Here is a 13,529-nt window from a genome sequence, read left to right as displayed (position 1 = left end):
CACTGCCTGAAATGGTCTGAAACCCTGCTCTGATGCCAAGAGCTTTAGTAGGATGCCAACCCAACAAGCACTGTCAGATCATTGTGCCATCTCCTCCAAAAATCCTCCTCTGCCTTTGATATGTTAATCCTGTGTAAGGCAAATTCTCCCATTAGAATATAGTCCATTCTGGTCTCCATGCAATCTGCATTATCCAGTTCAAAGTTAAATTAAAAATCCCAACCTGTGTGAATGTTGCAATCGCATTATGAAATCTGTAAATCTATTTTTAATGTCTTAATGCTGCTCTAGTTGAACAAGGCAAAGAGGCTGCATGGCATTTGCTTTACACTTTTTGAGATTCTCATGCACTAGTTAAATATTCACTCTGTAGCGTTTGCATTTCCAGTACTGCAGGACCCTAAAATAGAAGACAAGTTTTTCTTTCCCTCTTTTGTTTTTAAAATTCCAACTACAGGTAACTTGACTCAGGGATCTCTCCAAAACCACTGTGGAGCACTAAATATTTCAAGGAGAAAATGTTTCAGTGTAATACAAATGCCAGAAAACAGGATTTAAATGCCAAACATGCAGCTATTTGCAGTGTTTTTATGGGGTGAAAGAACGAAATATTTGATTTCATTTCAAATTTAAGATATATTAAATGTTAATTCTCTGAGTAGCTTGTTTTTATTAAGAAAATATTTGAACATTGCTGGAACAACTCAAGCAACGGATCCAACTCAGCTATCCCAAATCAACCTCTTACAGAACATTACTTGGAGGAGTAGTCTGTGCTTTTCATTCTGATCTGGGATGGAAACAAGCTCCAAAGGACTGGAATTTTCTGCATAACGAAACCTCTATTTTCTGACCAACTCGCTTTGAAAAATCAGTGTATTAAGCAGTCAAATAAATCCTGCTGTTTTCACTTAAGAGTCATCCTATGAGAAGTCGGGCACTGGCTCTCTCTGCAGTCCAGCTTTTTATCACTATTAGTATTTCCCCACTCATAATTGCGATGCATTCCCGGTATTAAGTGCATACAAACAACGTATGTATGCAAACAACTGAGAAATAAGGAAAGGACAACGGGGACAATAGAAGTATGCTGAGATCCCAGATTTTTCGGGGCAGACACCCCAGCAAACCTCTGTCACAGACCCGCAGCAGCTCCCGCTGCTCCCCGGCCCCCGCATGGTGCTGCAGCACCATCTCCTTGTCACTTGGACTCGCAGGGAATCAGGGCACATTCCTGTAGCTGCCAGGAGGGAAAGCTTTAGCAGAGCTGTTAACAGCCGAGATATCGATCACGCCCGAAAAACGGAGATGACTCACAGCACGGTTGGGGAGTTTCGGGAAACTTTGGGCACCAAAGCGAACAAGGACTTTTAGGAGGGCAGAATTTGGGTTGGCAGGGGGTCTTGACGGACCCTGCTCGTCCTGTCCAACCTCTATTTCCCCTCTTTCCTCCTCCTGTCCCCTGCTATCCCTCCCAATTCCTCCCAATCCCTCTCTGTCCCCTCCTTGTCCCCCCGTCCCGGCGGTGCCCCGTGCCCGTGCCTCTGCCGCCACCTCCCGGCCACCGCCTGCAAGTGCAGCCCGGCCTCGGGACGCGGGGGCAGTTTGGCTCAAAATTCCTAAAATAAAATTAAAAGAAAAGAAAAAGCCTCAAAAGACTAAACCCAGCCAAGCGCCCAGCCCAGCCCTGCGGCAACTCCAGCTCAGCCATTGCCTTCGGGATCCATACATTTCACAGCCCCCGGGATGCCTCTGTTCACTCTCTGCTGGGAATTCCCCAGGATGAATTCCCAGGTGAATCCTCATTCATTTACAGGTGCTTGTTGTCAAGGTAGTTGAGGTAGTTAGGGAAGTTGAATCTTCCTCCATTCAGTCAAATTCCAGCTCTTTTTACGGAAAACACAAGAATGCCAGGCTGGCTGTGCCCATCGATCGGAGAGTGTTCAGTGATTCCTAAAAGAATGGGGAGACGCAAACCAAATGAGGTTGGAGTAGCTTAAATCTCAGTGGGAAAGTAAATGGCTCCAGCTTAAGAGATCCAACCAGCCCAGCATGACCGCTGCTGACCACAATTCAAATGCAAGCAGATTCTGTTTCACTGAATTAAACAAGAGTGCTTGTTCAAATATTAGGAAAAGACAAGAAAAAACAGTATTGCAGAAACAAATGCTGCTGTGCTGGATGAGCTCCATGGACTAACTAATCCGGGATTCTGTACTAGGGGTCACCAACACCAAATATCTGAGAAAGGTGCAAGGTACAGACACCTCGTCTCACCTGGGACCGCAGGGACGTGAACAATTAAGGTAAACACAATAAATATATAAGAACTGGGTAGCCTTAAGTGAAAGATCAGAGCTCAACTTCATCAGCTTGAACAGACAATGCAGTTATATTGACCGAGTTTTCAATTTTGTTAATGTGATTTATTGGTCCCAGTCAGATCCCAGCAGGGATGAGGAGACCAACTTCAAAGGACAGTTCCGGGCTCACTAAAAATACATGTTAATCACATTAGGAATACCGTGTTCTCACAAGTAACATGTACTGCAAAGCCTGACTGGCAGCTGGAGCAGACAGGGTGGGAGCAGGGACGGGGCACTGGCTGTGAAAGGGAATCGATGGGGGTGAGAACAGCACACTGGCCTGGCCAGTGCTAATAATCATTTCCATTCATAGCATAAGAGTCAAGTATTTCCACCTCCTCTCCCCCGCCATTTAAAAAGTATCTGACCTGACCTAATTATTACTATCCCTGTTGTGTAAATTCAGCACTTTGTCAGTCTGAATAAATGTACATTAGCCTTAACGTGAGTGAAACAAGTTTAAACAATGAAGGCAGCTTTGTAAAGCTCCCCTCGCTTTTTAGCTTATTTGACACCACACTAAAGAGCCCATTTAGACTAAAGAGTTCAGCACATTTTGGGACCCATTAAATACCCAGGTTGAGACTAGATACTCTCTTTTTCTTTTTTTAATTTGTCCTACCTAGTTGCTAAAGTCAGCATAATTGAGCAATAAGCTGCTTTGCATTTATTTAGCTTTGTAGGCAAGTTGCAGAAAGCTACACCCATCCTGTCCAGCACAGCCCTTCCAAGGCAGGGCAAACCCCACTTATCACTGGGACTAAGTCATTCCTCGGAATTACTTTTAATTAAAAAAATTTACTTTTAATTAAAAAAGAGAGGTAACTCATGGCATAAAAATGTGACATTCATGACTGCTAGGGAAACACTCAAATTGTTTCTATTTTAGGCTAACACCATAGTTATTTCCAGAGCCCAGTCAGCCTTTCACGGAATCATTAAGGCTGGAAAATACATCCCAGAGCTCTGAGTGCCACATCCAGTTGTTCCTTGGACACCTTCAGGCATGGGGACTCCCCCACCTCCCTCGGCACTGCTTGACCACCCTTTCTGTGAAGAAATTCTTCCTGATCAAGAAATTACAAGCTCCAGGCCTATCCTGACTCAAACTGCCCTCAAACTCAGTAGCCTGGAAGATGGAGGAAGTTCAGCTGGGTGAGGTGGCCTGTCCTTGGCTGCAGGAGAAAGGCAGATCAGTCCCAAAAGAGCAAAGAGGGCTGAAAAACCAGACCATCATTGCCCTGATCATTCCCTATTCCCTGCCCTCCTCCATCATCGAGCAAAGCATAGTCTGATTTCTGTAGGCAGCAGAAAGGAGGAGGCAAACAAGAGGGAAGAAGGGGAAAACTGGGTGGAAAAAGTAGTAGTGCAGTCAGAGATGAACACTACTGCAAAGGGAAGGGGTTGTTCTTCACCAGTGCATCCATAATTCTTAAGAAAACCTCTTAGAGCTTTCCCAAAGGTTGAGTTCTGCTAAATGTGTAGCAAAGACTTGGTAGGGAAACATTTTAAAAAGAGCATTCCATTTTACTCAATGCCATAATGAAACCGGTTCTTCCCCAAATGAGATCTGTGGTCAATCTGTAAATTGAATTCTGTCACTGACCTGTAAGAGATACTTTAAGCCACATGAAGTTAAATGCTTGACAAAACCACAGCTCTGACATTGTCAGCAGTACCTCCACAGGAACTGGGCACTTGGATGGATATTTAGTTTTAAATCCTAGTTTATAGGCAGAACTGCAGATGGATTAGGATTCCATCCCTCTTACTCATTTTGAAGGTTGGTAAAGTTTGAAACACAGACAAAACCCCCCCAACTCAATTATAATTTCGAGCTGTCAGGAAGGAATTCTATCAGCTCCATCCTCCAGAAGGAAATCCACACTGTCTAGCAGTAATCAGTTCCATTTGTGATCCTCCCAACAAAACACTTTTTGTCTGTGATTTGTATTCATCTTAGGACACACTGACTTCAGACCCTCTGTGGATTGTAATGTCTAAACAGCCTTTTTATTTTTAAATGCAACTAAGAAACTATTTGGCAGGGTCACCACAGCTCTGAATCTGGAGCAAAATATACCAACTGCAACTGGTGTCTGGGCTGCAAAGCAAGGCAGGGCACTCACAGACAACTGTGTTCCTTCAGTTGTCAAGAATAGGACATTAATAAGAAATATTTTAATCTAACAAGCATCATGTTTTAAAGGGAACTTTCAGCTTTTTTTTTGTCAATTTGACTGGCATGTGATGATCTCATAGTGTGGAAGCTGGAGACCAAAGCAGACTGCCTTAGCAAACCACGTGCATTTTCCCACTGCACAACTCTCAAACTTCAGTCTCCGTATGGAGGAGGTAGTTCTACATTTACTCCTAAAAAATAAATCATGGAAAATAAACATTAACATATTACAGAATGAAGTCTGACCCTTGAAGCTTACTCTTCACTAACCACAGAGTTTTATCAGCAGAATGTCACTAATTCCAGTCTTTCCAGAACAGATACTACATATTCCTCCTCAGCTCTGCCTCCCCAATGGCTGCTAGGGGCACTGCTTTTTCTCTGAAGGGTTTTAGTCTTATTTTCCAGAGATTCAGGGCTGCTACACCCTCCCCTGTGCCAGCAACATTATAAAACATGGTTTAATTTCAACTAAGATTCACAGATATAAAACTCTTTGAAGACAAGCTGTTTTCAGAAGTCTTCTGGAAAAAGACAGCTGGAGAGGCAGGAATCCACCCTAAAACCCACCTCTGTCAGCTCCAGGATAGGAGCAAGGATCAAGGTGTGCAAGGTTCACTGTTCTCCATGGAGACAAAATGCCAAGTTCTCAGCACCTCTGGTTCCCTTCGTGGATCCGCATGTGGCACAAGTGAGCACAGGGAGGTGTCTGTCACCTGCAGCAGGACACCACAGCTGCTCCACAGAGTCTGAGGCTGTGGATGCTGTTATGGATTATCTGGGACAAGGGGAAAAGGTAGTTTTTGGATATCCCACGAAACAGCAGGAAATATCCCACCTGATTTGGTGTGAGCAGGGAATGGAGCTGCAGTTCTGAACACCCATCGCCGGGTCTGAATGTGGGAACACCCTCAGATTTTTCGCTTCAGAGGCACCAATATTGGAAGGAGTGAACCTCTGCAAGTGTGCAGCCAGCCAGCCACATCCCACGATTGTGGCTCAGGATACACAGCTTTCCAGCCCCTTTCCACTCATGCACATCTGGGCCAGGTTTCACGACCAGCGTTTGATCTTTGGGCTGAATTTCAGTCCAGTTCCCAGTGGGCAGGTTCCACATCACAAAAACATCCCCCTATTATGCAACTGACACTAATTGGATCCTTTTTTAAGCTCTTTCAGAAGAGAGGCCAAGGCTTGAACATCATGGAAACAAAAGTAACTGTTCTGTGAATTCCCCGGAACAGACACATGGATGCAATGCTGCGGGACACTTACGTGGCATCTCCAAAAATACAGGTTTCAGATTCTAAGACTTCTGCAGTTTTCAACTTTCACCAACATTCAAATTCACCTACATTAAAAGAAAATTAAATTGCCCTCCCCAACAAAAAGCAAACCACAACAAAGCAAACATCCTCCAGCAAACTATTCACTTGAATCCATTAAAACTTGCCAAGTCAACGTTCCACTCCACGCCGCCGATCCCGGCCAAGAGCACAAGTGTCAGTTTGGGCTCCTCTGTTTTACACTAACAACAGTCAATTGTGGCCAGGAATTGCATCACATGCCAGCAATATATCACATTCCTTCACTGCTGGTTTTCTGAAAAGGGAAGGAAAAGCCCTCAGCACTCACTGCCAACACTTCTACAAACCATAAACTTTTTAAGAACTTCCATTCACCACGTCAGGATGGTGGAATATTGAACACAACCCTCCCAGAGTGACACAGCACAATCTAATAAACCCAAAGGGACAGGAAGAACCTGTACACTAACTAAATCATGCCAATCATGAAATTATTTTAATACCTGAGCAGATCAAACTGAAAAAAGAAGTCACTATAATGGCCCAATGGGCAGGAAAGTCTGTTACCAGAAGTTGGACTCTGCCTGAATATTAGTAAGAAATAGTTTTAAATATTTTGCTACTTCTTTAGCAAAGTAATAGCTAAATGAAAAGCATTAATTTAATTCTCCTTAGGAATTATAACTAGAAGAAAAGTGCACTCATGTATTGTCAAACAATTACACTGCAAATAAAGGACCTGATGTGGTACACCTGTTAGTGCAGTAATTTCATTATCTGTAAGCAACAAGTAATAAAGGATAATAATGAAAAGAATATAGAACAGGGAGAACAAAGCTGATTCCTAGACATGCATACAAAATGTGGCTTCCTGGGAGCTCCAGTAAACCTCAAAGTGTTTGATGTGATGTATATGTGCATTCACAGCTTTGGAAAACAAAAATTCTTACCACCATATAAATTCTACAACAAGCCAATTTTTAATTATACCTGTCAAAATAATAATAAAATCCCAGCAGTTTCATTCACCTTGCTTGAATCACAGAGACCACCTATGCAAATATCAACACAGCATTTGAATCTTCAGTTAACTATTGCCCAATTATAAATGGGGACACTTTTAAAAATGAATTATGAGGAGAATTAATAATTTTCACACACAAAGGTAACATGATGCAGGGGTTTTAAAAGCCTCCCAATTTCTGCATTTCTATTCTGGTTAGTTGGTGCCAAGGTTATAAAAGCACATTTCAATTTTAAAAGAGGGAGAAAGGAAGGTGAAAAACTTCCATCCCTCCCTCTGGTCATTTCATGTAGAAACCCCAAAACTTGCTGGGAAAACAACAGCCTCTTTACAGGCTCCTCTTTAAAGATAAGATTTATAAGCAAATATTCTGCTACCAAGAACAGGCTACAACAATATGTATAAGAAAAATGCTGCACAAACATTTTCATGATTGTGCTCTCATATATTCTGTCAAAAGGTAAATGATTTGAAAACACCTACAGAACCTTTTAGGATCATACACTAGTTCTACCAAGGGCCCAGTTAGCTTCAAGGAAAAACAGCATTATTGCTCTTTTTGCTGTCAGAGAGTTGCAGGAAGTTTGAATTCTGTACTAATACTTTGAAAACTATAATTACAGGTGTGGCACAAATCAACAGAGGAGAAGAGCAGGCAGAAACTTCTCCCTTTCCTCCTCCTGAGGACACAGCCAGTGTGAATAAGGATGACAACACCCAACTGGAACGAGAAAAGAAAAACTTCCGTGCAAAAAATTCAACATTTCAGAATGAGGTCTGCTGCTACAACGTGGATTCTGGTGATCTATTTCTTCTTTAACAGAAGTTGCAACTAACACGAGTTCATTAGTTATTAGCAAGTTTACAAACAACCTACAAACCGAGTAACTCCAGATAATATCAGATTACGACGAAAGTATCAGAGTTGTACAGAAAAAGCCTTGGGGAAGGAAAGCAGCAGTGGATGTTCCAACCAGGCTGCTCATTGTTTCAGAAATAGTAAGCTGTGTGAGTAACCCAATTGGAACACTCCTCCTTTGAACGTTTTGCTGAGCTGTGTGTTGTAAAAATAGATTTGTACGCCTCAGACTTCTCCTCGCTGTCTGCAATGGGTCTCTTCGTAGTAGCAGAAGGAGCCTTATTGACTTTTGCTGAGACAGATGAATTGCCATTTTCTGGGAGAGAAAAAGGAACAGAGTGAAGCATGAATAACAGCTTAAAATTGATAAAAGGACCTCAATAAAGACGAAAAAGAGTATTTTGAAAATAATGTACAGAGATGAAATACATACACTTCTGAGTTCTATCATAAATATCTCAAATTGTACTCAACACCTTTCAGAATTCACACTCAAATTCACTTAGAAATCTTGAAAGAAGAATTCTTTCCTATTTGTGTAAATCCCTTGCACTGCAATTCAGTATTGACAATATTTATTCCTCTAAGTGAAAAATGGCTCTGAGCTCTAGTCTTCAGAAACACGAAAGCATCCCACCACCCTGCAGTATTGTTCAGAAATTAGCTATCAAATGCCAAAAGCTAAACTTGTCACATACCTTCCCCAGGGAATCTCTCTCCTCCCTTTATTCTTTGCAAAGTCATTTATGAACAGTAACAATGGCCTGCACCATTTTATGTTTGTAGTAGGAAAATGCCCATCCCTCTGTTTCTGATACCACTTCTCTCAGTGGATTATATTACTGCTACAAAAAAACTCCCTCTCTTTCTTAACAACTATTGAATCTTCTCCCAAGTTGCAGGGTGGTATTTGAAAAAGCACATGCCAAGTCTCTGCTGCAAAGAAATGAAGAGAGAAGTTTGCAGAAACTCAACATCCTTAGTTTAATTTAGGCACAACAACTTGTAAATAGCTGTGGGGAGCCTGTCTGAAAATGCACTGAGCTGCCTTCTGCTCACAGGAATTGTATGTGCAATCCTAAATCCTCACAGATGAAACCCTTTTATACTTGGAGAATGTTACTTGTAACGCCACCAATAGTTGTCTGGAAAGCATTACCAAGCACTGGATTTGAAAGAATGACTGTGCTGCAAGTCCAGAACCCTCAGGGTGCCGTGTTCACAAATTCATTTCTGTGCCACTGGCATTCCTCATGGATCTTCCTTTATTTTCCCTCTCTCCTCTTACCTCTTGTTGGTCAATATAACTGCTGCCAGAAACAGAAACCAATGACCTGACATTTCAGAAAGTATATTTTTTTCTTTTACACCGTCAGAAAATAAAAGCTCATTAAACATTATTAGAATTCCGAGGCTGCTAAACATCCAAGAGCAATTATAATTATGTAGAATGAAACATTTTTAAAAGCCTATCCTGTATAAAAGCAGACACTAGAGGGCAGGTCAGGCATTTGCAGATGGAATTTCTCCCACAGTTTATCATTTAAACACTTTCAGATTCTTCCAATTATTCTGACTTTTTCCGTGGCTGTAACAGACATGATTTAATACTTTACACAGAAAACTCAGACTGACCTTAAAAATGTACCCATTCTTATAGTTTGGTATGAAAACATCAGTATGAACTGCAGACATTGAATAACAGGATATATATTAAATAAAGAGAGGGCACCATCCTTTGGACTAAAGGGCTGCCAAGTTTACTCATGGCTGCAAGGCTGCTGTAGGTACATCAGTGCATCCTGAATTATACTCCACTACTCCCAGGGACACAGAGCAAATTAGCAGCTAAAAAGGAGGACTACAAGTCAGGTAACCAGGAATTTTTCACACACTTCACCAAAATAAACTACCAGAATGTATTTCTTGACCACTTGTACCTCAAGAAACTACTAATTTTCCTCCACTACCTCCTAGACAGTAAGACTGATACACCAAACCCTCGACTGCATCACTGTGTGAATAAGAATCTCTGATTTCAATCATTCAGGATGGTTCCCACCAACTTAAAGCAATATTAGAATGACATAAACAAGCAAACCTGTTCAAATTTTTCACATTAAGATTAAAGAATTAACACCAACCTGAGCTTTTGGTGAAGATAATCTGTCTCTTTTCCCCAGAGCTGGAATTGATAAAATCCTTTCCATTTGTAGCTTTTGAGGGACCTGGAGAATCTAAAAAAAAAAAAAAAAAGGAAAGAACAAAAAAAATGAAATCATGAATCTGCTTCATGACTCAGAAGGTGACATAGAATTTGGAGCTGGGACATTACCTTCAGTGGTCTCTTGCTGAGAAGCTGATCCTGCTGACTTGCATTTCTTTGATTTCTGAAACAACACAAGCAGAGTCCTGGTAACATCCTGAAAGGATGTACAATTCCCAACTTGTACTCGATAGACACACAGCTTCATTTAGTACATTTTTATGTCTTGCACAGTGGAACTCTTCCTTCCACATTTTTTGTATTATTTCTATGTGGAAAAAAAGAATAATCTTGGGAACCCTGGAGTTACATTAAAGAAAACTGTGTAGGCCCAAACTAGATTTGCCTGGATTCAGTATTTTGGTTTTCATACTTCACAGGGGTGTGTGTTATTATCATTAAGGTTATCTGATACTCTGAACCCACACAGCAGGACAGTAAATTGCAAAACATTAAACAGGACAGTTAACTGTAATCAATAGATTTTCTATAAAAATTCCAGAAGAATCCTGCATCTCATATCCACTTAATTTTATTTAGCTGATAAAAAATCCCTCCTGGCTATTCTTCAGTAACAGGGTCCTTTCTTGCATGATTGCTTGGGAAGAAGAGATGCAAATAGTTGATCTAAATCATTTAAAAGCATCTGTGCAGCAGATTTTCCAAATTAATTTATGTTTTTCCAGATTAAAAACCATAGAAAAACCCAAACTACAGCAATAAGAATCCCATTACTGGCTTTGATTACATAAATGCTAAGCTGAAAAAAAGAAAGATGTATTAAAACAGTCCTTAGCATTGTTTTCACAAAAGATGGCTGGATACATTCAGAATGGTGTACATGTTTCAAGACATCTGCACAAACTCCAAGGAAATAAATCTATTTAATTCTGTTATAAAAACTAGGAGAACCCACGCTGTGAAGCAAAGGATTAATGCTTGAGGGAAAAAATGCCACTGCAAATGTTGCTGCAAAGCTGAGCCAGGAGGTGGTGGCAGAGGGTTATGGCTCTGAAAGCAAACTTGGCTCTCCTGGTGTCACAGAATCATGGAATAGTTTGGGCTGGAAAAGGACCTTAAAGCTCATCTCGTTCCACCCTCTGCCATGGGCAGGGACACCTTCCACTAGCCCAGGTTGCTCCAAGCCCAATCCAACCTGGCCTTCAGGGTATCTGAAAAACCTTTGTGCAGGTGTTTCCACCTTTTTGTTATGGGTGGATTTACAAAGAAAAGTTACCTCCCAGTGTCTGGCATCTGAACCACGAGATGTTTGTAAATGTATGGATGCATACATTCTTTATGCATAATATAGAGTACAGATGCATTTCATTATGGGCACATATGACACAGTCAAGCTTGAATAATTTTTTTATGCTAGTGCTGGTGCATCTTCCTGATGTTTTGTCTGATGGAGACAAAGAAAAGGAGTTTGTGCTTCCTGCTCCAAATACAGGGGGTCCACTTAGCTTGCTCTGCAGTAACTGAGTAAGAAATCTGTGCCAACACACTGGAAGTTGTCCTCTCATACTGGGACTGGAGCTCCCAGGTCTCAGATCAGAGCGAATGGTGCCAGTGACAGAGACTGGTTTGAGCTGCACAGACCAGCTGGGACAGCAACATCAGAACTTGAGGATTAAATGCTGAGAGATTGGCAAATCCAGTTCCCTGCCTGTAATATAAGTCTCCACAGATCAAACAAATAGCATTTGCATATTCACCCAAGGCACAGAGAGCCCAAGGACCAAGGCATGGTGTCCTTTTGGCTGCCACCACAGTGACTGTGCTGGCACTGTAAGAGCCAGGACTGCTCAACACGCTCAGGTACCTCTTTGCTGGGCAAAAGTTGGGAACAGCACCAGCTTTCAGACTATTCCAAATTATCTGACCCAAAGCTAGAGGTGCTTTGTTAGGACCATCCTCTTAAAGAAAATCAAGTGCAAGCAATCACTGCTTTTGGGGCTGAGCCCTCATCTGCTGAAATCTGCAATAGTCTATCATCAAATTATCTGTACTTTTTTTTTAAACATTTAAGTACTAAGTACTGAGGGGAAAAAAAAAAAAGAAAAAACATCTGAAGATACATCATGAGGTTTTTGCTCTTATGCCAGGAGCTGTAGGACATGACATGTAGAGGCTATGAAAGAGTGGAAACAGCAGAGCAGGATTTCTATGGATAACCATCCTTTTGATGTATTGCCCGGGCCCACTGATGCTGTCCTGGCACAGATGAATAAAGATCTTATGATGAGAAGGAATCATATGCTCACTGGCAAGTAAACAAGTATTTGTTTTAAAACAAACCAGGAAAATATTTGCATGCCACGTAATGTACAGCAGACAAAATCTAGGGCAGTAACAGGGGTGAGATGATCAACCTCCATCTAAAGTCTCAGTTGCTGGAAGTGTCAGACAATGATTCATGTTCTTGAGATTCAGCAAAGTCTGTCTGCACCTGGCCTGAGTCAGCACTGAAGGTTTTGTTTGCTTTGTCATCCTCCAGAACAGCAATGGCAGGTCAGGAAAAAACAGCAAGGCTGAAAAAATTCCCATATGCAGAATTGTCATTTGACTGCTCAGTGCCACAGAACTACTAATACTCCACAGAGGAGTAGTTACACAGCAGAGAGGACCCAGAGCTGCAGTGACTTTATTTCCATTGTATTTTGCCTGGTCAGATAAAAAATGCAAAGATCTCAACAGTATGGAGGGAATGAGCACTGCAGTAATTGCTGAGGATTGTGAGAACCACAAAACATGACAAAATTTCCATACTGTGGTCTTACAGCATCACACCAGGAATGTACAGATCCCAATATCGTGTTTCTGTGGCCAACAGAAAAGACTTGGAGATTAAAACACTAATAACTTGTCACCAGGAACTACCACGTGAAATACTGGGACAATGCAGATCATTATTAGAATGAATTAATGTCAAGAAAACCCTGAAGTATGGCTGGCACATTGTCCATGTTACCCACAGCACGGAATTCAGTGATTTCCAGAGCACTGGGCACTGCCTGCTGGTCAGCAGAAACTTTCAGTACATACAACTTCAATAAGTCATTGGCAAAACACACACACAACCCTACTGCTTTTAAAAGCAGTGCTTAAATACAACACAGCTCACTGCCTGAAGTCTTCCATCTGCATAAAGATTAGCAAATTTAAGAGTAGATTGCACTGCAGATAAGAATTCTTTCAATTTTGTATTAAATAACATACAAAACTATTACCTTTTCTAATTTACTTTTAAGTCTTCTGTCCTCCATCCTTTTCTTCAATACTTCCACATCTTCCTTGTTACCATTAAGGACAATCACATCTTCCTCTTGGAAGGGAACACCACACTTTGTGGAAAAAAAGCCAAAACCAAAACCAGAACAAAATTAGTATTATTTTCCAGATTTTTATGCTGGCGAACCTTTGTTAAAATTAATACTGTGTTCTTTCTCTTTTAATACAGTCTAATACATCTTCTTTCTTCAAATGGCAATGGAAATGGTGTATTTATTTCTCTGTCTCTTA

General features: G+C 41.3%; 1 protein-coding gene across 2 annotated transcripts in view; it reads right to left on the bottom strand.

Moving 5' to 3' along the window:
- Positions 1–6,812: 6,812 nt before the first annotated feature.
- Positions 6,813–13,529, bottom strand: part of RTFDC1 (replication termination factor 2 domain containing 1) — a 26,278-nt gene continuing 19,561 nt past the window's right edge. Inside the window, exons 6-9 of one of the 2 annotated variants that reach the window (XM_017815282.1) lie at positions 13,238–13,351; positions 10,074–10,128; positions 9,883–9,975; positions 6,813–8,054 (exon numbers count right to left, since the gene is read on the bottom strand). In XM_017815282.1, coding sequence (XP_017670771.1) covers positions 7,870–8,054; positions 9,883–9,975; positions 10,074–10,128; positions 13,238–13,351 — 447 coding nt within the window. In that variant the 3' untranslated portion in view covers positions 6,813–7,869. The remainder of the gene's footprint in view (positions 8,055–9,882; positions 9,976–10,073; positions 10,129–13,237; positions 13,352–13,529) is intronic. The other variant, XM_017815280.1, reaches the window with a different exon arrangement.

The sequence above is a fragment of the Lepidothrix coronata genome, unplaced genomic scaffold, assembly GCF_001604755.1.
Source record: "Lepidothrix coronata isolate B3197 unplaced genomic scaffold, Lepidothrix_coronata-1.0 Scaffold49, whole genome shotgun sequence".
Classification (NCBI taxonomy): Eukaryota; Metazoa; Chordata; class Aves; order Passeriformes; family Pipridae; genus Lepidothrix; species Lepidothrix coronata.
The sequence above is the reverse complement of the archived record's forward strand: the minus strand, read 5'-3'. Positions and strand labels throughout refer to the sequence as shown.